The 23,500-nt window shown below is 42.9% G+C and overlaps 1 protein-coding gene across 7 annotated transcripts in view; it reads left to right on the top strand.

The window, feature by feature from the left end:
* LOC107385543 (calmodulin-binding transcription activator 1) overlaps positions 1-23,500 on the top strand; it is a 75,295-nt gene that overhangs the window by 11,394 nt on the left and 40,401 nt on the right. For all 7 annotated transcript variants that reach the window (XM_054750613.2, XM_054750638.2, XM_054750616.2 and 4 more), the window contains exon 4: positions 19,029-19,096. In XM_054750613.2, coding sequence (XP_054606588.2) covers positions 19,029-19,096 — 68 coding nt within the window. The remainder of the gene's footprint in view (positions 1-19,028; positions 19,097-23,500) is intronic.

Genomic DNA, 23,500 nt, shown 5'->3' with positions numbered 1-23,500 from the left:
CTTTTTTGCTTTTGCTCCAACTATTCCTCCTCCTCTGTCCTTGTGTCTTTTCCTCCATCCTCCTTCCTCCTTCTCCATCTCTCCTACTCCTCTTACTCTCTCACTCTCGCCGTCTTTTGTGTATCTACTGATGTGTGAAATTATTCTGGGATGGAGGGATGGATTCCTCCCTGAAGGGCTGAGCGGAGGCGTGAGCCTTTTGTTCAATAATAGATTGGGGGTGTATGTGTATCTGTCCATGGTAATAGACATTGGACAAGTTTTAGATAACAAATCACACTCAGGTGGATAGACTGATGGGAGAGCCTGTGCTTTCCATCCATCTAGAATTGTTTATCGCTCGGTTTTACCAAATTTTTCTGCTAGCTGCCGCCGTTGAGTCAATCAAACTTTTGCAAATCAACACAAACTTTAGTCTTTAGTCTTGTGTTAAATTATTATCTCGCTGCGACATCCTGTCTTCACAAAGCCAGACGCGGATAAAGGAGATTTTCTTTCTGAAAATGCAAATTAAGAAACATGAGAAACGGCTCCTGTGTGAACGTTCATACCATCATGCAGCCTAATGTGCATTTTAAAGGCTCCAGCTTCAGAGCCGCTCTCACTATGATGCAAATGATGCAACTCTCAAACCGGCTGGTGCAGACTTCAGTGCATCGTGTCGGCGTCTGTTGTCTGCATGTGACTCGGCTCCACATGTTGCTCAGCTGGAGGAAAACAAATGTGAGAAATATGGATAAGCTATGAAGCAATGCTGTTTCTTTACGATGCTGGTTTTTCCTCACACACACACACACACACACACACACACACACACACACACACACACACACACACACACACACACACACACACACACACACACACACACACGCACGCACACACACACACACACACACACACACACACACACACAGCGATACAGTGGCTGCTGTACAATGCGACGGCAGGCTTAGTTGACAGTTCACACACGCCCATGTCTGCTTGTGCTGCTGGATGACACCAACATGACTGAATGAGGATCAAGATTCTTATATGTTTTTGCACTCTTGCCTCTGTCATGTGTGTACTTATCAAAGATTGGTGTTTCCATGGTAACAGAGTATGTGTTTTTCTGTACGTGTGTGTGTGTGTGTGTGTCTGTGTGCATTTGCACTAATAGTATGATCGATGATGCATACGTGACACAAACGCCACTGACGATTTTGCGGTTAACTGGAGGCGATAAGGGAGACCTGACAATTGGTCCGTCTGCTTGAGATGCCAATCGTGTATGACAGCGAAGACAAACAACTGATGAAGGACAAATGCTCCGCATCACAAGCAAAAAGAAAGGAAGTCAGCAACCCACTCACAGGCACCTGCTTGTGCTGTGACATTTAAATTCTTAATTTTAATCTATTTTTGCCATCAATTTAGTCATTTGTTGCAGTTGAAAATGTAGATTAAGTTAAAAATGAATAGACACCAGCAGTAGAGTAATACATCTCAAACGTTTAATTTACAAAGAAATGTGCCTACGCTTGAAGAAAGATGTTAAATTTCACTAAAGTGAGTAAAAATTTTAAACACGATGCGGAAACCCAGAGAGCGGCTAGCAGACAACCCGTCCCTGTGTCGGGCTTCTACTGTGGTGAAAGGTGCCCTTGATTTATGACTCAGATGTGTGAGTTTCTAACGTCCAGCTCACACGCGGGCCCACACTCTGCATCGTGTTGTCACAACAGGAGAAAAGTAACTTGGAAACTCACCCAAAGTTTCTTTTGGAAATGCCTTACATTAGTCGGTTAACTTATAGTGTGAGGTTGTGTTAGCAGTGTGTGTGTGTGTGTGTGTGTGTCCCAGAGCCTCCTCATGGCTCTAACCTCTTCAGCTGACATTGAGCTCTGTGCTGTTGCCGTTTACCAGAGTAAAACATAGTTTAATGGGGGGCAAAGAAGCTAGCACGCGCGCACACACACACACACACATGCACATGCATGCACACACACACACATGCACATGCATGCACAAGTCTACATGCAGCACCAGAGGGTTGTTTCACAGCTCTGTGTGTTTGATTCCTATTCTTTTATTTTTAATCTCTTCTCTGTATTTTGGGTTGAGAAATATTTCATGTTTGGAGAACGCCAAGTTAAAATCACTAATTAGTCCTTCAGGCTCTTTCTCTCTCTCCCTCCATCCTTTTCCCCTCCTTTTTGTCTTTCTCTCCATCTCTCTTTGAGCCAAGTGTAGCCCAATTAACACCAAGTGTGATTTTGTATCTGTTGTACTTATTCTGCTCAAGCAGCCACGCGGTCCCGCTGACCAAACTGGCAACACCAACCAAATGTCACCAATGCAAAGAATTAATTAGACAAACTCTCTTCCTGCTTTTACAACTTTGTGTTCCAGTATAACTACCCGACAAGTTTCTCCTTTAGTAGCATTATCTTTGTTTGCATGCAGGACTATGAGGGTTAAGTTGGCTGCCTGTGTGGATTTGGAGATTCCCGTGTTTCATGCAGAAATTTCAGCAGGAATAAGATCACAACCAGGTGGGATTAACTCGCTTTTCTGGAGTCTAGTCAGTGAAAGCCAAGTGTCTGAGGTAGGACTTAGCATTGCTGCTACTCTTCTTCTCCTCCTCCTACCCAAATGGGAAGCGCCACATCTTCCTCCTGCTCTGTTTCTCCATGTTGCACAGACCCACTATTTATCTTGCCCACTATAATTTGACACAAAATATTGTTAACTGGAGTCACAGAAATATATTAAACAGTGGAAATGTGTCGTTGTGAGTGTGTGTGGGTGTTGCGGATGTGGCCAAGCTTCCTTCTTTTGTATGCTGGTGTGTATGTGTGTGCGTGCATACATGCGTGTGTGTGTGTGTCTTTTAATTTGGTGTTGTATTCAGTGCCCAACCAAAAAAGAGGAGAATGACCATCAGAGTTCGATGTAATAAGAAGTGCGACTGATTCTGCAGAGACAATACTGTTTGCTTCCCTAGACGTCCCCCTCTCAGAACCTCTAATATCTGACTCTTGTGTGAATTAGATTTAATTCATCTGAGACACACAGAGCATTAAAATGTGTGTGTGTTTGTGTGTGTGTGTGTGTGTGTGTGTGTGTGTGTGTGTGTGTGTGTGTGTGTGTGTGTGTGTGTGTGTGTGTCTGGAGTTCTGTCTTGATGGCTACATAACTTTATCCACCTCTGATAACTTTCTTCTGTTTCCTGAAGTCAAATGCACTTTTAGGCACCACAAGGCAATTTTCATACATTTACATACTCACCTAAATGTGAGTTGTAAACAAAACAAACATCACACAGCATATCAAGCACAACTTGTGCTGAAACCTTTTGTTTTTGATGAGGTTTTAAAGCCTTTATTTATTTATTTTTTAAATAAAAACTGAAGCGTTGTAAGAAATATGCCTAGTTCAGGGTTTCTGAGGTTGCAGCTTTTTTCCTGCATGTATTTGAAGGCAGCTTTATTGGTATAGCACATTTTTTTAGGTTTGATGGAAGGACTGCTGCAGTTTTCAATTTACATAGTGTTGTATAAATGAATTGTGTTTCTTCTTCTCAGTGCTGTTAATTAAGCCTGATGTCTACCAAATTTAAACGGTGACGTACTGAGAAACGCTTTTTCCACTTATTCTCATTTGCTCACTTTGTGTTCCAAATGCACAAATATTTAGAAACAGGTGACTCTAACATTATAGGACAAGTGAAGATAAAATATGTGCACACCTGAGCCTGTGTGAGGTTCACATGAAAGAGCAAGTTCTCTGGGAAATTGTTTCACATGCAGGACGAACAGATAAATAGTCTTCTACCCAAAGCTCGTGGCCATAGGTGAGGGTAGGAACACAGATCGACTGGTAAATCGCTCTCACCACGACAGATCGGTACAACACCCGCCTCATGGCAGGCGCAGCACCAATCTGTCTATGGTTCTCACTCTCCATCTTTCCCTCACTTGTGAACAAAATCCTGAGATACTTAACTTGAGGCAGGACCTCATCCCTGACCCAGAGAAGGCATTCTACCCTTTTCCGACTCAAGACCATGGTCTCAGATTTAGAGGAACTGATTCTCATCGTAGCTGCTTCTCACTCAGCTGCGAACCGCTCTAACGAAAGCTGGAGATCACGGTCTGATGAAGCCAACAGGACATCATCTGCAGAAAGCAGAGACCTGATCTTTAGGCCACCAAAACGAATCCCCTCAACACCTTGGTTGCGCCTAGAAATCCTGTCTAGGGCAGCATTGGTGGAGTCCAACTCTGACCCGGAAGGAGCTCGACTTACTGCTGGCAATGTGGACCGAGCTCTGACACTGGTCATACAGAGACCTCAGAGGGCCTGGTACTGCGACCGGTGAAGGCCGTGGAACCGTTTCCAGGAGTCACTGTGCTCTCTAACCCAAATACCTCCCTCCCCTGTCCAAACAGAGGTGACGAGCGCTGCTCATCGCGGCTGCATGAACTGATGTGAGGATAGTCCCCAACCCTACCTCCCCACCTAGTGGACACTTCTGTTGTGTAATGTCTGAAGTCTGTTGCATTTCTGTCTGAGGTGTTTTTTTGCATAGCAAAGCTGCCCTCCCTGTGGAGGGTAACTCTGAAGTGCCTTTCTTTTCCTCCACCTGAACCAATTCTCATGTAAACCCTCTGATCTCTATTAAGGTCGCCCGACTCGGGTTGCGAATGACCACAGTCACCAATTCTTGTCATGTGTCTTTGCCTATGTATGTATGTATGTCTGATCTCAGAATTGTGTGTACTGAAACTCTCATTTCCCTCTGGGATTAATAAAGTATCTTTGAATTTGAATTGAATTTGAATTGTACCCCATTCTCCCCAAGTACCCCCCACAGGGCACCCTGAGGGACGTGGTCAAATGCCTTCTCCAAATCCACAAAACACATGTAGATTGGTTGGGCGTACTCCCACGCACCCTCCAGGGTCCAGTGTTCCAAAGCCAGGACAAAACCACATTGTTCCTCCTAAGTCCGAGGTTCAACAATCCGACGGACTCTCCTCTCCGAAACCCCTGAATAGACTCATCTTCTTACCTCATCGTGAAATGAGTTTGTATTTGTCTTGATGTGGATTTAGCCTCAGATCCCCCCACCCCCACCCCCCCCAACAGCTTATATTTCAACAGACACAGATAATGATTTACATTTCCAGTGCAGACTGAACATGTGTTTAAAAGCCTTAACAAACATCATTTTCCCTTTGACTTGTATTTATTTCCCCTTGTTTGTTTGGTCCTCTCATAGATCTGTATTTAGTCAAGCAGTAAATTATGTGATTTGCAGCATTAACAAAACACACTGAGGAGAGATTCAAGTCCTCCAGATGCTAGGACTAAGTTTTACACTAACATTACCATTAGTGTGTTCATGCTGACATGTTTAAACTTGGTACAGTCATACGTTTACAAGTGAATCTGCTGCTTCCTGTGCATGGGGAGTTTTACTCTGTGTGTGTGTGTGTGTGTGTGTGTGTGTGTGTGTGTGTGTGTGTGTGTGTGTGTGTGTGTGTGTGTGTGTGTGTGTGTGTGTGTGTGTGTGTGTGCTTCCCTTTTGGTATGAATTATGAAATCTGAGTTAATCCTTTCAGGAGCCGACACCATCATGCGTCTGGTCTTCTTATTTTTCCTCAAACTGCATTTAGGACTGTGTCTGTACCTCCGTTTCTAACTTCTTCTTCCTCCTGCTCCCTCTCCAGCCTCGCTGATGCATGGATTGTCTGCTCTCATAGGGAGTGTGTTTGTAAACGTCACTGTAATCAAATTCACCGATTCCCGGGGATTAAACGAGATGGTACTTGTGTGTATGTGTCTGAAACTGTTCCGGCTCCCTGCACGTACAACATTAGCTGTGTACGTGGTGGTGTGCCGTAATGGAGCTGTGTCATTAGTCTATAAGACCAGCTCAGCTGTAATTTGTCATCCATCATCTAACACTCAAAGGAGGATACTATAGAAGGAATGCTGGTGCCGTATTTGCATACCAGTATGTAAAATGTAATTGTATGCGTTGATGATTAAAACCTAAATGCAGCATGTTTTAACTGTCTGACCATCATTTATACAAGGAATTTCCTTCATTCCAGCCAAAACCAGTTCTGTCTCTGTTAAAAGGCTTTAACATTTAACACTAAATGAATAATCAGCTGTAATATTTGCTCACAACTTGAGCAAACAGGATAAAAACAGCATAACAATAAGATCTCCCAGTCCAACAGGTATTAGCTAGTGTTAATTCTAGCTGCACAGTTACTTCTTGTTGGCAGTGTGCGTCTTCTGGCAGGAAGTCGATAAGAAGCTTGCCAGCTAAGTTTTAACATTGTCCAATCCTCAACTTCATCATCTTGACTTTTCTTTTTTTCTCTCTCTCTCCAAGGTACTGATTCTGCCTCCTCTATGATGTCATTGCATGTTGAACTCAAAAGTCACAGTCAATTACAGCTCACATGAGGTGGAAAGTTACCACGACAGCCCAGAAGGCAATGAATGATGTCTGTCTCCATTTCAATCTATAAAAGTGCAATAAATTAGCAGTTATTAAATAGCTTTGTGAGGTTAATGGATGGGAAACAACCAGTCTGAGGCACACTGAAGGTTTTCTGTAGGCAACCCGACGCATCTAGTCTAAAGAGTAGAAACGCCCCTCATCCTTTCCTTGTTTTTTATACATGCATGGTACAGTATATAAGGGGTAAAACATCAAAGATAGCAAGTGTTCTTTGGCGCCCACGGCATGAGTCACTGTACTTGAAGAAAAGGTGATGACACCAGGCTCTGCCTTCCATGGTGCATCATCGCTGCGCTTTGTGTAAAGAGGAGCCGCTCTGGATGATGATACCACACACTTACAAACAATTAGCGGCAAAAATATTCTCACCAGATACGGTCCCTAACCCCGGCAGCTCATGTATATAGTTAGCCACGGATGAGTGCAGCCTGTCCTTCGTGCAACAGCTGAAAGTCACAGAGAGATTTCACTTTAAAAAAAACATCATGTAATGAAAAAAATTTAGATAATACCCAAAATCTGCTGAATCCAAATGTTATTTATGCGTCTGTGCTCAGGTCAGTGAGAAGAGGAATAAACCTGTTCTGGGATTTAGGAAGAAAATACTATAATTTTAATGAATTGCAGTTGCAGTAAGAGCAAATCCTATTGGGAAGAGGTTAAATTAGATTCTCCATCTTTTTTATTTTGCTTGTGGCATTGTTTAATTGTCAGTAATCACTGGCAGGTAGCCAAGTAAAAACACCCCCGCCCCCTTTTTTTGGTAAGCCTTTAGCAAACACTGAACATTGCACATTCTCTTTGTGACTCCACGAAGCACAAGCTGGCCATCACCCGACTTAAGAATGTATTTGGCACTGTTTTATTAAACCGTGTGAGAGCTGGACCACATTTTGCAATACCCTGAAAGAGTGAGTGCAGGTCTAGCGCCCAGGGCTCCGTTCCAGGCAGAGACAAATCAAAACCGTACAACAGTGGAAGCCTGTCACGCAGCGCCGTTGATTTAATACCAACGTTTGCCCAAGACTGTTTTAACTCTGCTTCCCCACCTCTCGTTTTAAAGGCCGCGGGTTTGTTATTGGTGTAAATGCGAGATTGCAGACGATTTGTACATCTGTAATTTGGTTCTCCTCGTTGGCAGTTTGCGTTTCAGTCTGGAGAGGAAAGTTAAATATTCATGACTTCAACATGGGTGGCTCCAAGTGTTTTCTTTTCTTTTTTTTTATTCCTCAAAAAAGCAAAACAACAAACACATGACATGAAATCTTTATTTGGCAGAAGCAAACAGAATCCTGAATTGATCTGACTCCACATGAGCTGCAAGAGTTAACTAGATTTGTTTGTTTCGACTGAATTGGAGCTACAGTGATATTTACTGAGAAAACACGCATAAATATATAAATATGTATATAGAAAACAGGTGTGCAAGCACACACAAATAGTTTTCCACCCTTAGCCGGCTGAGGAAGAGACAAACCTAAAGATCGCCACGGAGACCCATCTTTCAAATTTATTCATTAAACTCCCAAATGCTCCCCTTAACGAATGTAATTAGAATATGGTAATGAGAGAGGGCTGAACCAGGGAGTGTTATAATACGCTTAGCAGCACAGAGGCAGAGACAGAGGAAGAAATGGAAGAGGGGAGTTAGTGCAAAGAGAAATAGAGAGACTGACTGACAGGGCACCAATTTATGTCTCGTTGTAAACAAGTATTTATGCCAATGAGAGGTGGCACACACTTTGCGTATCCCCCCAGTCTTCAGCATCCCTGACTCTCCGTCTCCTCTCAGCACATGAAGCCTCCTCAATCAGAGGAGAAACATCAACAGTCGTGGAGCAGAGACGATTCTCGGAGGGCGGGATGACTCACTGGGAGATGAGGCGGGGGGTTAACGTAACCGTTGGAGACTCCTTTACCGAGATACCTCCACCTCTCTCGCTCTCTGTCTTCCTCCACCTCCCAGTGGCAAACTCACATTCTTCATTACAAATTTCAAATATACATTTGCACATGAATGAGTGTGAGTGTGTGTGTGTGTGTGTGTGTGTGTGTGTGTGTAGGCTCTCTTGCTTAACTTTGCTGGAGTTTTTGAGGACTTTGACAACCTTCATCCATTATGCCCCAGCGCAGCAGGGGATCCTGGCCTTGTGTTTGACACTGCACACCTGTTGCCATCTTTGATGTGTTCCCCCTCCCCCACTAAGAAGGGTGGTGGGGGTGGGGGGGAGGTACAAATCCTCAAATGCAAATACAAGGCAGGAGGAAGACAGGTACGCGAGAGAGGGGAAGTCTTTCAGAAAAAGATGATTGATGTTCCCCTGGTGGATTGAGGCTGACTCTTCCTTGCTCTCAAGTCTCTGCTAAAAGAGTTTCTGCCACTTTTTACCACTTTGAGTGTGTATCTTTGTGTTGCCACCTTCACAGTTTGGACCTTTTAAAATGGAGGATGAGAGGGGAAAGAAAAGAGGTGAAAATAGTGGAGGGAAGGGGAGAAAGGAAAGAGGTCAACATAAAAAGAGGAGTGAAGGAGAGGGGAGAGGGAATATTTAATAAGAAGTCATGCAACTCTCTAAAAACCCAGGCACTGGGTGAATAGTGGACGAACCCAATACTGGGTTATTTTAACACCGGATATTGGGTTATCCAAACAACCCAACTCTTTGGGTTGATTGGATAACCCAACTATTGGGTTATTTTGAACAAAACCGTTTGGTTGATCCTACCCGAATGTTGGGAAATTATTTTCAACCTAGCATTTATGTTATTTACACCATCATTGCTGGGTTATATTGACCTAACTTATGAGTTATTATCTCTATCTGATTTTCCTCCTTAATGTGTTCACTAGAAATTGATTAAAAAAAGAAAATTCAAGTCATTAAGGTTAAAACATAATGGTTTGAAATCCATTCTGCATCTTTACATGTATGTGTCAAAATACCCAAATAAATAATGAAAATAACAATTACACAAAATAGTGATTTTAATGATAGTTCAAGTTTTGTAAAACATGAAGATTGGTAAAATAGAAATGAAGATCAGAACATGTACAGAACAAATCAGACTGTACAAACCGTTTTTAAACATGAAAAACAAACTAGCTGAAGGCAAGGAAATTCATGGAAGGGGAAACTATGTCCCGATTCCTATAAATTGCTGTCTGTAACAGCTCCCACACAGGGGCACACTCCTTGGGGTAGTTGATTTCAAACACATAAAATGCTTTGAAGCACACATCAACTGCCCCAAGGAGTGTGCGCTGTTCATTTGCCTTTCCTGAAAAGACAACAAATGCTTGAGACCAGGCACTCTCCTCCCCCAACATCAGGACAAAAGGGTAGGCTTTGTTAGCCCCAGCCTCCAATAGGAACCCCACCATATTTGTTCCATTCAATAATTTAAAAAAAAAGTGTGTGTGTGACTCCTGGAGGGGGGGGGGGGGGTTACATAAATAAAAATAAATATATCTGAAAGTATTTAGACTTAAAGGTGTAACAACAACAAGTTCAACAAAATATTTACTTGCTGATCTTATTTCGAGGAATGCCGTCTGGCTTCCTCCAACGTGTGCCGAACTGCTTTGCGGCCTACTTTGTGGACTGAGGAGGGCAGAAGTTTGGCCAGGGTCATCAGGGCCAGCATTCCTTTTCCATCTATACAATTAAAAACAGAACGTGAATGAATGGCAAAGATTAGATCTAGCAGTTCTTGGCCACTGCTATACTATCAGCCTGGGGCCTAATTTATAAATCTTTGTTTAGAATTCTTACTAGGCCTGGGACGATTACAAATGTTGCTGGACGACATATTGTCCAACAAATTATTGACAATAAACGATATTCTCGTCAACATCATTGATTCTATCAAAGTATATAATAATTGTATCCATTCAGTGCACGAAAGCAGCTGCGTGATGTAAAATGTGGTGTTCGATGACCAGAAGAAGCTCTGTTATTTGCGGTGCTCTGTAAGACAACAAGACCCAGTGAATAAAGTTGTGGTGGAGGAATTCCGTCGTGTTTTCCAGTGCTGGGAGTTTAGTAACGGCTATTTTAAGCGCGGTAAGTGCTTATTTTCTTTTGTTTCCATTCTGCTTCACCAGCAACTCTTCTAATTTTACTAATGCTGGTTGTTTTGGATGGCGTCTGCTGATGTAATTTCCTACTGAGTAACAACCAATGAGCATGAGTTAAACAAAAATTCTGCTCAGGAACTTCACCGGGCCATTCTGAGGACAGGTACTAAACAGTTCCTAAAAATGGCCTGGAAAATGGTCATTCAGATGGCCCGGTCAAGTGGAGTCACACGTCATGCTGGGAAGTTCCTGTAAATATACCCTGAAGGGTAGAAGGGCTTAGCCCATTAACTGTAGCTAGGAGCACTCGCAGCATCGCCACTTTGTTAAATAAAAAATTGGAGGAAAATATTACACACAGAGTCAGATGCTTGTGCAGGAGAATAGTCTTCCACGTTCAGCACAGAGTTAATGGCAGCATACAGAACTTGTGACATGTTGGCATTTGCATGTACAAGGTTGGAATAATAAGCTATGTTTGCAGATTTAACAAGCTCTTGATAAGATTTCCAACTTTTCCTTAGGGCCATTAGAAATACATGCAGCATGTCCTTTTTCCACTTCCTCTCACACTTCCTGAATTCTATCCTCCTTGCAGTCCAGGTGCATTCAGGTGACCACAAATTAGCAGCTTCAAATCTTTCTCCCAGTATGACAGAAGGAGCATTAAATGTGGCGATAACCACTATAAATTTGGCCATGTGGTAAGCTGCAGCTACGCTAGGGGAGAGGAGATTTTGTTGTGACGTAGTATATGCAACGTCTGATTTGCAGTAATTTTATTACCAACTTTTATAAGCTGATAAATCTCAAAGTATGTGACAGACAGTGTCAAAACACACATCATTGTTTATCATTTAAATTGAAGTACAACATATGTGATTCAGGGCGTAAGGCAAAGCGGACCAGAAAATAGCTCTCATAGTTCCATTCACTTCCATTCATTTTGCCTTTGGTCCAAGGACCTATATGCTGACTGGAAGGGGAAGATTGCAGTGTTGCAATTATGACTAACTGAGGTAACATTCTGCAGTTGTGCCTCTCCACTGATAAATATTGACTAATTGTACTGTGTGATCACACACCTGGAGTTGTTAATACACGGGTTGCTGGCCGCGATGGTGCTGTTGACACAGTCCCTTGTCTGCGTGGTGTTCCTCCTTGCCTCCAGTTCCTCAAACACTTCCTGATGTTCCGGAGACGCTCTTCCAGGAAGCCTGTAGCAGGACGTGCATTTCTGCCCCTGGCAAACCAGGTATCCTGCAGATAATTGAGTTACTATTTCTCAAGAAATTGAGGATCGAACACCTTTGATAACTGTCACCTCAATAATGGAAACACTGCAAAGTCACCTATTCGTTTAAGTTCTCATGCATGAACTAACATCATCGGTTATGCCAGCTTGCCAGTATTGCTTCTATCATCATAGTTATTTTAGCATTTCAATGTAATTTTCCCCTGACAAACAGCATCCTTAACTGGAGGGCTATTGATCGACAACCTTGCCTTTGAGGCAGCAGTAGCTCAGGAGGTAGAGCGGGTTGCCTCATGATTGGAGGGTCATGGGTTCGATTCCAGCTCCCCCAGAGGAACTCTGCTGTTGTGTCCTTGGGAAAGACACTTCACCCAATTTACCTGTGTTGGTGGTGGTCAGAGGGGCCAACAGTGCCAAATGGCAGCCTCTGTCAGACCACCCCATTGTCCATTTTTCTTTCCGGACTCAATGCTATTTAAACCGGTCGGACATTCAGTTTTCAAGCTGGAACCTGAAAAAGACACTTGAGGTAATTCTCTATATGGCATGCAGTTTTACCATTTATTCTATGCTAAGCAGTTTTAACGTTTATATTTGGGAAATCCGTTATATAACATTTACTCTATGGAAAATCGTTTTTCGCATCATATATCTATAAATATAAAAATCTATTGCTGTGACTAAAAATTAACAATCCAGACGTACATAATAGCAGATTTACTGCCTTATCAACAATTTTGGTATGTGATGCAACCATGACTAATCAAAGAGCATGCTATTCTTGCTATCAAAACCAGTAAACTGAAAAGTGCTAACCACAATTAGGCCTACCTAATAATAATAATTATAATAATACATGCATACTTATTATAGAGTTATTATACCACAATTATTTAGTTAAACAATCTTTAAAAAATAAGAAACTTACCTTGATCATTTTTCCTCTGAGTCCTGCCCCTTTGCCACTTGTGAAAAAATTCTCTCATAGAAAAATGAAACTTTTCCTAGTATAAATAACCCAGCAGTTGAGTTACAATTGCCCAGGGGTTAGGTTACTGTAATCTGGTCTAGTGATCCAGCATAGTAACCCAGTAGCTGGGTGGAAATAAACTACCCAACAAAAGTTAAAATAACCCAATGACAGTACCCAGCAGCTTCAACCCTCTGTGTTTGGGTTGAGAAAACAACCCAATGTTTTTTACATGTGCTACAGCTTTAACGTAAACCCATCACACACACCGAGGCTCTCTAAACCTTTGTATGTGTGTGTGTATGAGTGTGTATTCTTGTGCATCCTGTCAAGTTTTAATTCTCACATGAAGGGCATTTTAGTCTTGTGTGTGTGTGTGTGTGTGTGTGTGTGTGTGTGTGTGTGTGTGTGTGTGTGTGTGTGTGTGTGTGTGTGTGTGTGTGTGAATGCAGTGTGACAGAGATGAATGTGATGTCTTTTTCCTAACTAGGTGACAGTCGCTGGTCTGCACTGAAGGTCAGACTTTACCCTCAATGTACATGTGTGTGTGTGTGTGTGCGTGCGTGTGTGTGTGTGTGTGTGTGTGTGTGTGTGTGTGCGTGTGTGTGTGTGCGTGTGTGTGTGTGTGTGTGTGCGTGCGTGCGTGCGTGTGTGTGTGCGTGCGTGCGTGTGTGTGTGTGTGTGACTGAGCAGCTCTGTATTTGTCCATGCAGTGTGTCTCACAGAGAACAAGGGGAAAGACAGACAAAGCCCTAGACGAGCAATGTTTTTATTTATTTTCTTTCCTTCTTCATTCAAGCGACGTATTTCTGCAGCCCATTTGTATGTGCGTGAGTGTGTGTTTGCGAATGTGTGTGTGTGTGTGCGTGCGCGTGCGTGCATGCACAAGAGTCTTTAGCGGCCATGTATGTCGCTTAGTGTTTGTGATGAAGTGTTTATATGATAAACACAAGGCAAGCTTGAGAGGAATTCTGATCAGGGGCTTTGCAACAGTTGTTATGGAAACAGCATTAAGCAGTTGTATTAGCCAGTGGAGGTAATATAAGGGTTCTTGAAAGTAACACACAGTAGGGAGTGAAGCATTTTGGGAATATAAAACAAACCACACATAATTTCTGGTGGATAACAATAGACGTGATGCCAGTTTCATTGTGTGGTTTAAACAGAGCTAAATGATCCTGTCATCCAAGGGTGCCAGCGCACAAGAGTCCAAGCACCATTATTACTGTCCTGTTTATGTTTCTGTTGTGATTTTTTTTTGTTTTCACGCTTTGAAATAAAAACATTCAAATTATAGATCAGAGCATTCAGTTCAGTCAGTGTGCTGAGATACGTTTAAGGCATTAACATGTATGATTTAAATAAAAATCACAAAGAAAGTTTTAGAAATTTCCTCCTGACCATGTTGGTAAAGCAGGTGAACTAACCCCGCCTACAAGCTTAGAAATCACAGTAGAAACGCCATTTTAGGTTTAAATGGGACAGAGAAACATGACTGAACTGGTATTTTGGAGGGGGTGGCAATGGCAGAGGGTTGCAGGTTCACGCTCCACTCAGTCTGTCACTGTTGTCGAGCCCTTGGGCAAGACACTTCTACCTTTTCTGATGATAGTGGTCAGAGGGACCTCTTGTCAGTGTGCCTGAGGGTGGCTGTGGCAACCTGTGAGTGAATGGATGAATGTTGTTTTGTAAATTACCTTGGGGGGGGGGGGGGGGGGGGGGGCTATAGGACTGTAGAAGGTGTTACATAAACACAGGTTGCAAGGAGGTTTAAAATGCTTTCTCTTGACAGCAACTTCCCTCAGCTCCACCAAAAGGATCCCAATTCATTCCCTGGCTAGCCTGGAGATATAATCACTCCAGCATGTCCTGGGTCCACCTAGTGCCTCCTACTGACAGGAAATACCTGTAACACCTCCACTGGGTGGCATCCAGGAGGCTTTCTCAATCAATTCCCAAACCACCTCAGCTGGCTCCTCTCGATGTGGAGGAGCAGCGGCTCTACTCAGAGTCTTTCCTGGATTTCTGAGCTCCTCAAGCTTTCTGTAGTCCGACAACAGCCACCTTACCGTAGAGGAGGGGTTTGAGTGCCCTAATGTTGTCTGGGAGTATAACCAGAGTACCTTGTCCAGAGGGTGACCAGTGTCCCACTCTGGAGGCAGGCTTGAGGTTGGAGCCCATGTGTGAGTGCTAATGGACTCCTGAAGCAGTTATGTGGGCTTACATAGCAGATTCACTATCTTCAGGAGGAACCTGATGGGTAGCTTACTGCTATTGAATTCATTGTTTTCTCTCAAATCCTAGTGTCAGGTTACCATGGTTACCCCATGAGCCACAAACAGAAGCTTTAACATTTCTAGTCATCTTGGTTCTTTTATATTTCAGACACAGTTCATAGATCAAAAGCATGCGTTTGGCCTTAGCTTAGATTATTATGAATTCCAAGCAGACGTTCCAGGCAGCAGCTGCACTGGCAACCTTCAAAATGTCTTCAGAAGTGCTCTAGTTACTCATTATGCTGCATGTTTTAAAAGCCACATTACAGAAACATGATGCAAACTAGACACGTTTTGTTCAGTTTGCATCATTTTTGTTACCTTAAAGTAGATCACAGACAAATCTGAATCCACATTTGTTTTTGCAGTCAGCGGCTTCGGAACAGCAGCTACTGCTCCATGACAGTGGTGCTTTAGAGGTCAGTCAGGACAACATAAGTACTCTGTCAACTTTGACAGAGTGCGGTCTCAGCTCAAAGCTGCCGTTGTTAACTTGAGGAGTCTTTCGGAAAGATGTGAGCAAAATGAGATGAAAATGTGTCAAATGTAAGGCCTCAAAAAGGTGACTGGATCAGAATAAAGACCACAGAGCAGCCCAAATCGTAATAACAATAACAAAAATAAATTGAGAAGCAATGGCAGTTTCAGACAGAGAGGCCATCAACATCAGACACTGACGGGGCTGTTCTGGGAAGGAGAGGACCAAGGGAGGAGCGTATGGGAGGAAATTACAGCATCAGCAGACCTCCCCTGGTCCTGATGCTAATGTAGCTCTTCCTTCACCCTAACACACACACACACGCGCACATGCACACACATACCACGCAGGACCTGCCATGCTCAAGGAGAGAGGCAGCTATGGATTGTGTAGTTGAAAAGGACGCTTGAGTTTGTTACCTCCTGTTCTGCCAAAACAAACTACTCAGTGCCAAATGATTTTTGTTGTGAGCCAGCGGCAGCTTTCATTGGAGGCACTTCGAATGGATGTGACAGTTCCAGTTTGACGACAGCTCTGTTTTCCCCAGATCTCCGTCGGGGGGTGGGGCAATGCTTGTCATTAGACTTCAAACACCAAACACACACACACACACACACACACACACGTGTGTATATATATATATATATATATATATATATATATATATATATATATATATATATATATATAGCTCCAATATAAGCCTATGGCTAGACCTGAAGGGTGGAATCTCCCCGGGAAGAGCTGGTGGATAACTTTGTTTCATTGTAGGCGACACCCCTACCCTTCAAAAGTCCCACTTCACCACTGGTAATCTCCCTGAGGCCTTGCGTGTGTGTTTGCATGTGTACATGCGTGTGTCTGTCTGCTTCTCTGTACATGCCACTAGTTTCTCGGAGGGAGATGGTCTCAGTGATGCGTGAGTGGGAGGCTGATTTCCCCAACTGCAGCTCTCGCTCCAATCTAACTTCCCACTCATGCTCTCTGCTTTGTTAGATATTTCTTAAGTAACTCTCCCTCTTTCTCTCTTTTTCACCCTCACACACACACACACACACACATACACACACCGCGGCAGGAAGAGGTGTGTTTGTTAGAGGAGAAGCGAGTGCATGCATTTGGTTGGGCCTGTCGTAATGCATTATTATGTAGAATCACACAGACATGCAGAGCGTCTGGGTTCTCTTGAGAAGATCCCTGGAGGAAGAGGGTTTTCCCTGCCCATGTGTCTGACACAGCTAAGACACACACACACATGCATGCACGTGAAAACACACACATACCTTCACTCAGAGTATTCCTGAAGGGTCAGTGTGTCGCCAGGCATGCTCACAGTGCTCCATCACTTTTTTCCACTGGGACAATAGCCGCGACTTCCTGAGGATCGACCTTCACCAACTCACTTCTGTCACTCTTCACATGGGCATGTGTGTGTGTGTGTGTGTGTGTGTGTGTGTGTGTGTGTGTGTGTGTGTGTGTGTGTGTGTGTGTGTGTGTGTGTGTGTGTGTGTGTGTGTGTGTGTGCGTGTGTGTGCGTGTGTGAGTTTGCACGCACTGCCAGGGGAGCGAGCAGCAGTGTGTGTGTGCATTACTTTATGTGTGTGGGTGTGTTTTAGACTGTGTGTCAGGCTGCCTTTTCAGCTGACTCCTCTGTTTCTGGCTTTTTAATGGCTCTTATGGGGCAGGCCTTTAATTGTAAGTCTCTCTCTCTCTCCATCTTAATCCTCCCATCCTTCTGTCTCACCCATTCCCTCGTCCCCTCGCTCCTTCTCCTCTCTCCTCCCGCCTCCCACTGGCTGACAGTCACTAGGGGAGCCAGAGTGCCTGGCCGGAGCTGTGGAGGCCGAATAGGATATTGACTTGCTGCGGAGTGGTTTGGGAGGAGGAGAGGTGGCTGCCTGTCACAGCTAATGAATAGATGCATAAACGAATGAGGCACTCCTTGTGTGTTTATGTGTGTGTGTTGTGGTGCTAAGCTATGCCTAAAAGTGTGCCTGTGTGGAGACATCTGAGCAGCTTAATGCGCGTCAGACAGGCAGACAGACGTTAATAGCAGCCAACTTGATTCTGATAACTATTAAAGGTGTGATAACAGCCCATCCCCTGCCATACATAAAGTATATAAACACCTCTATAGATTGAAGAAGAGGCAGCGGGGGGATTTGGAGGTGTGGAGCAAACAGAGGATACTAAAAACACAAAAAAACAAAGAAACGATCCAGATAAGTGCCAGTGCCTCCAGCTGCTCTGTCTTTTGCTCTCTCGCCTCCTATCCCCCCTCCACCACCACCAAACTCCAATCTTTTGTCATATCTGTGTCGATCTGGAGTGCTCTCATGCCAACCTGGGACAAACACACACACACACACTTGTAGGATAACAAAGTCTAGAGAGGGGGCAGATGAAGGACTGTCAGAGTGTTGATGTCATCCTCGCTGTTGCTTTGTGCCTCATTTCAAAAGCTGATTGCCTTAAGAGGATAATTTACATTTCATAGTCTTTCACAACAAGTGGGTGAGATGGGAGTCAGTGATAGACGGATTGAGAATGAAGTCTGAGAAAGAAAAGCAGAGGTGAGGAGGTTCAGCCAGCAAAGAGGAAAAAGGCGGAGTTTCAAAAGCGGGAGGTCTAAACACGGTTTTTCTGTTCGAATGCAGCTCTCGGTGTCTCTGTTTGCAAGCGAGTGTATGGCTGTTTTTTTTTTTCCGCTTTTGGTAAAATGCTCCTGTATGGTTTGAGCTTTTATTTTCTTACTGGTTTTATATGAGTGTGGATGAAGATGAGATGTGAAGAGGAGAGCCAAGGAGACGAGATGAGAGCCAGAGGAATTAGGAATCGAGTTAGGAGCGGGTTTTTATCTGACGGGAAAGTGTGAAACTGCAGAGTACGAGAAAACTTTTCCTATCAGCGCACTCTCTCAGCTGGCATATGAGGTCTGCACCCCCTGTGTGTGTGCATGTGTCTTTGTGTGTGTTTTTATATCACACTTGTGTGTATTCAGTAGATAGCCTTTCCTCCCCAATGGAGGGGAACATCTGTGTGTGTTGGGGAGTGTGATTGGTTGTCAGCCCTGAGGGTCTGTCCTCTGCATCTGTCTCCTGACTGGCTACTCTGTGACCAATCAGGCACTCCGACCTCACCTTGGCAATCAGATAGTGACACACTCTCTATGGGCATCAGCAGGTCATCTGGAAATACCTGTTATGTTTTATCTCCTGGCGACACACTATCAGTGATGCACACACACACACACACACACACACACGCACGCACGCACGCATGCACACACACACACACACACACACACACACGCACACACACACACACACACACACACACACACACACACACACACACACACACGCACACACACACACACACGCACATGCACACACACACACACAAACTAGAATAACCTTTGTCTTTTTCTCTGCCTGTCTAGGAGATCGCTGCATATCTCATCACATTTGAGAAGCATGATGAGTGGCTGACAACCTCGCCAAAAACCAGGTGAAAAGAGAAAAGATCATCGTTTTTTTTTTCCACATTCGTAGTTTTTAAACCCTGTGGTATTTTCTCTGTGGCCAACAGCACCACATTTCCCAATCCGATTGTAATCTTGGTTGATTGGAAATCCCAAATCTCTGTTTATATGGACACTTACTGAAATGCATGCACTAAGTATTTGGTCAGATTAAATATGTTGAGCATGAGCAAGCTTATAAACAAACACCATCTTGTCCACACGTCTTTCCCCACACATTTTATTTTCTTATTCTCTAGATCTGTCCGTTAACTTGTGTGTTTTTCCCCGTTAGAGACCTTCTTCACATTTTCATCTGCATGCTTTTGTTTTGACTGGTCGCTAAGCTACAGGCTCAGCGGTACGTAGCGCTACTGCTCAGAGGTGTGGACTCGAGTCACGTGACTTGGACTCGAGTCTGACTTGAATCACTATTTTAATGACTTCTGACTTGACTTGATAAAATCTATAAAGACTTATGACTTGGCTCGGACTTGAACAAAAAATCACTTGCAACTTGAATCATCTTGCATCTGTTGACTTGATGATGACTTGAGCATATTTGATATTTTAGCACAAAAGTAGCACGACATGGGCAAAAATCATGAATCATTCTTCGTTCTGGGTTTGATCTTGTTCTGCTAAATGCAGCAGCACTTGGTTTAGAATCAGTTTCTGCTTGTTTGAGCAAATAAATGAAGCTTTAAGAAGCTTTATTTCTGGAATGTATTTATTATCATCGTCATTAAATTGAAGTTGGACAAATGACTTGATTATGACTTGAAAATTCAAAGTAAGAACTTGGACTTGACTTGACTTCCACATCAATGACTTAGGACTAGACTTGGACTTGGTTGTCTTTGACTTGGACTTGACTCAAGATTTGACTTACTTGTGACTTGCAAAGCAGTGACTTGGTCCCACCTCTGCTACTGCTCCTCCGCCACAGATCAGGAGAACAGGATAGCTTCTGTTTACCTCCCGCCATGTTTCGACATGTCCTGAGTGTCTGCAAAGGTGGAAAGATGTCACGCCGAAGTTGCACACATGCTCAGTGGGCATTGTTTTACTCCAAGAATCCGAACTAGTGTGTACATGGATGCCAATCGGAATGATGAATTGACAAAACCACCTCTCTCAGTTGGAATGAAATTTCATTCTGATGGGGCCGTACCGGATCAGAATATTCTGACTGAGATGTTTACGTGAAGAACTATTGATCTGATAGGGCATTTGTTCCGATTACTTGTGCCCATGTAAACGTAGCTATTGAAATCATAAAAACCAATACAGATTATTTCTGATTACATTTTAATGCCAATACTGGTTGTTAATAATAGTCAGCAGATGATGTAAAAGATTCCTTGTAAAAAAAAAACAGTTTTCTTGTCATATATTGATTTAGGAACCAATATATACATATATATATATATAATATTTTTGGCACAAGCATATCTAAAAACACTCAGGTTAGCAGCTGATTTTAAAGCTAATCATAAAGAAGTCAAGCTAAAAGATAATCTGTGTTGATATTTTGGTACAATGATGAAATCTGTCAAAAAGTGTTTTTATGTCTCAAAAACATCTATTAATTGTAACTGGAAAAGGTTCCAAAGACATAATTTATGTTTTTTTCTCCACCTTTTTCATCCCAGTAAGACAGGTTGTGCGCAAATAGAGGGGAATTCAAGATTATTACACTTTAATGGGGTGGGTTTTCAATAAGAAACAAAGGTCTTTAAGGGTTTGTGAGGCCACGAAGAAGCTCAGGGTAACGTTTAGGTAATAAGAGGTTGTTCTTACATTAGCTTTTGGCTCATTAGTCCACTATCAGGAGGAAACTGAAGAATTGTTGGCAAGATTGCAAGGAGAGAAAGAGAGAGAGAGCGTAAAAGAGACTGTTTCCCAATGAAACACTTCTGTTTATCTGCAGTTTGCCAAATATCTTGTAGACAAGACTGTTGAATTTTTTAAGAACAAATGAGACCCAAATAGAGCTATTTCACAGCAGACATCTTGATTTGAAAGAGTAAGGGAGACAAAGGTGTGAAAGGTTGTGAAAAACTTCTTCTATGAAAGAAAGAGAGTCTCGCCAGAATATGACTTTTTTTTAGACATAAAATTTATGAGTTTTATTCTGTAAAATAATGTTTTTGAAGTCTTTAACGTAAAATACACCAGCAAAAAGTTCATCTTCAACATCTAAATTTCATCTGCAAAAATTCAGAATTCAACAGCAAATATTCATCAGCCGCAGAGGTGACCTCCTGGTGTCCACGCCAAAGTTACTGTCACTCGATCAAGTCAATGCTTCACTGGTGTCATGTGATCAGAGAAGTGTAATGTTATTGGCTAAAAGCCACTCGACTCAATCGAGTGATGGTTACTTTGACTTGGGTGACCAGGAGGTAACCTCTGTGGTTGTTGAATATTTGCTGTTGGTTTTTTTTTCCTGTTGAAATTCTGTTGTTGAATTTTTATGGATGAAATGTTTGCTGGTGTATTTTAAGTTTATAAAAATCCCAATACATAATTTTACAGAGTGAAAATTCAAGGTCATGAATTCGATGCGTGAAAAAGTCATATTCTAGTGAGACAGCTTTTCCTGCTCTTTCAACTCCAAATATCAGCTATGAAACATGTCAGTAGGAGGTCTTTGTTCACTGTTTAAAGTGAAAATAATACATTCACATTCTGCAAATGAAACATGGTGGAGGTGGTATCATGGTCTTGGCCTGTTTGATTGCTTCTGGGCCAGGACAGTTTGGATAACTAGAGAATGATTTTAAAAAAATTCCACTAAATGCCAAAACATTTGTTTGAAATGCATTTTACAGGAAATGGTGTCCTGCCACTGGATGATGCAAAGATAACTTATTCAACCACAAAGTGAATCTTGATCTTAATCGGTTAAAAAGTTGCAAAGGGACCAGTTAGCCCTTTACCTGCTTGGTCAACGAGTTGGTAGAACATATCTAATGCCCCTACGTCTCATTGAAGCATCAGATGTACTTTAAGAGAGACTAGGCAGTTTAGGCTTGTTTTTAGCACCTCCTAGTGTTCGTTTAGTAGAACAGAAAGCAAAACTTATCTTGTAACACAATTTAAGAGCTGTAATGTCTCCCCAGCCTTCTTTAGTGTCTACAGACACAAAACAAATGCAAAAGTGGAATATTTTCATTGCTTTTTTTCTTAGTGAGAAAGTTAAACAGTTGATCTGAAGATTTGTCTAAAGACAGATAAGCGGAAATATCTCCATCGTTAAGCACAGACGGAGTTATGTTTTAGTTGCAGTGACTGGTTTACCGTGCATGAAATTTGTCCTTTTTCTAATTTTAGATTATTTTAGGGTCACGTTTGTAAGGAACATTTGAAAAATGTTCTCTGCACAAACACTGAACGTAACTCATTCAGTTGGTGAGTCACATGAGTTTAATCTCATTGAGTAAGTGCTTGTGTTTGATTAAAACATGAGTAATGCACGTCAACTGTCTCCTGTCTCCGTCCTGCTAACAGTCGACTCCACATGTAGAGAGCGCTCTCCAACACTACTGGACTGTAAAACACCTAGTCAGCTGGAAATGGAGCATTAATGAATGTAAATGTATTAGGATAAGTGATGTATAATTCAGACTGGGGGGGGGGGGAGAGGAGGAGGGGCAGCATGTGTAGGATGGGACGTGAAAACGGCTTCACACGCCAAAACTAAATATTCATTGATCCGAGAGCACCAGAAGTAGCTCTTTTCCTAGAACGGGGAGCGGATAGAGCCGAGAAAGAGAAACGGCAAGAAAGGGGAGAGGGGATAAAAGATTTCGGGGAAAGGGCGAGCTGAATTATTGATGAATCACCTTATTGACATTTACTTTAGTTAATACAGATGTACTCTAGATATATACTGCTAGGGAAAAAAAAAGAGAGAATGAAAAACGAAAGAGACTGGAAAAAGAGGAAAGTTTAAAAAAAGAGAAAAGAACTGGAAGATGAAGTAAAAGAAGTGAATCGGTCACCCCGTGCACCTCTCCCCCCATTTGTGATTACTGACACAGCTGAAAGACTGAGGTGATACCTCTGCGCTCTCATTGTGCCAGCCTAAGGACTGCTGTCAGGAGCAGCCGGAGGCCACCAGCACGGTTTATGTTGTGGATGGATTTCTCATTGATTGGTTGTGCTGCCGTACAGCCTCAGCCTCCCAGCAGCAGCAGCAGCAGTCATATTGGTGTTATTGAGCAGCAGTTAGATATAATCCCATTTATGCATGACACAAGGCACGATTAGAACAGATTACACCTAATCCCATCAGATGGGAAGGAGCGCAGCAAAAGTAGCCGGTGGCATTTACGTGAATGCACTCATTGTGTTTGTATTCTTGCTTCGTTTTCTTGCGTGCG

This window comes from Nothobranchius furzeri, chromosome 3 (assembly GCF_043380555.1).
Source record: "Nothobranchius furzeri strain GRZ-AD chromosome 3, NfurGRZ-RIMD1, whole genome shotgun sequence".
NCBI lineage: Eukaryota > Metazoa > Chordata > Actinopteri > Cyprinodontiformes > Nothobranchiidae > Nothobranchius > Nothobranchius furzeri.
The sequence above is the reverse complement of the archived record's forward strand: the minus strand, read 5'-3'. Positions and strand labels throughout refer to the sequence as shown.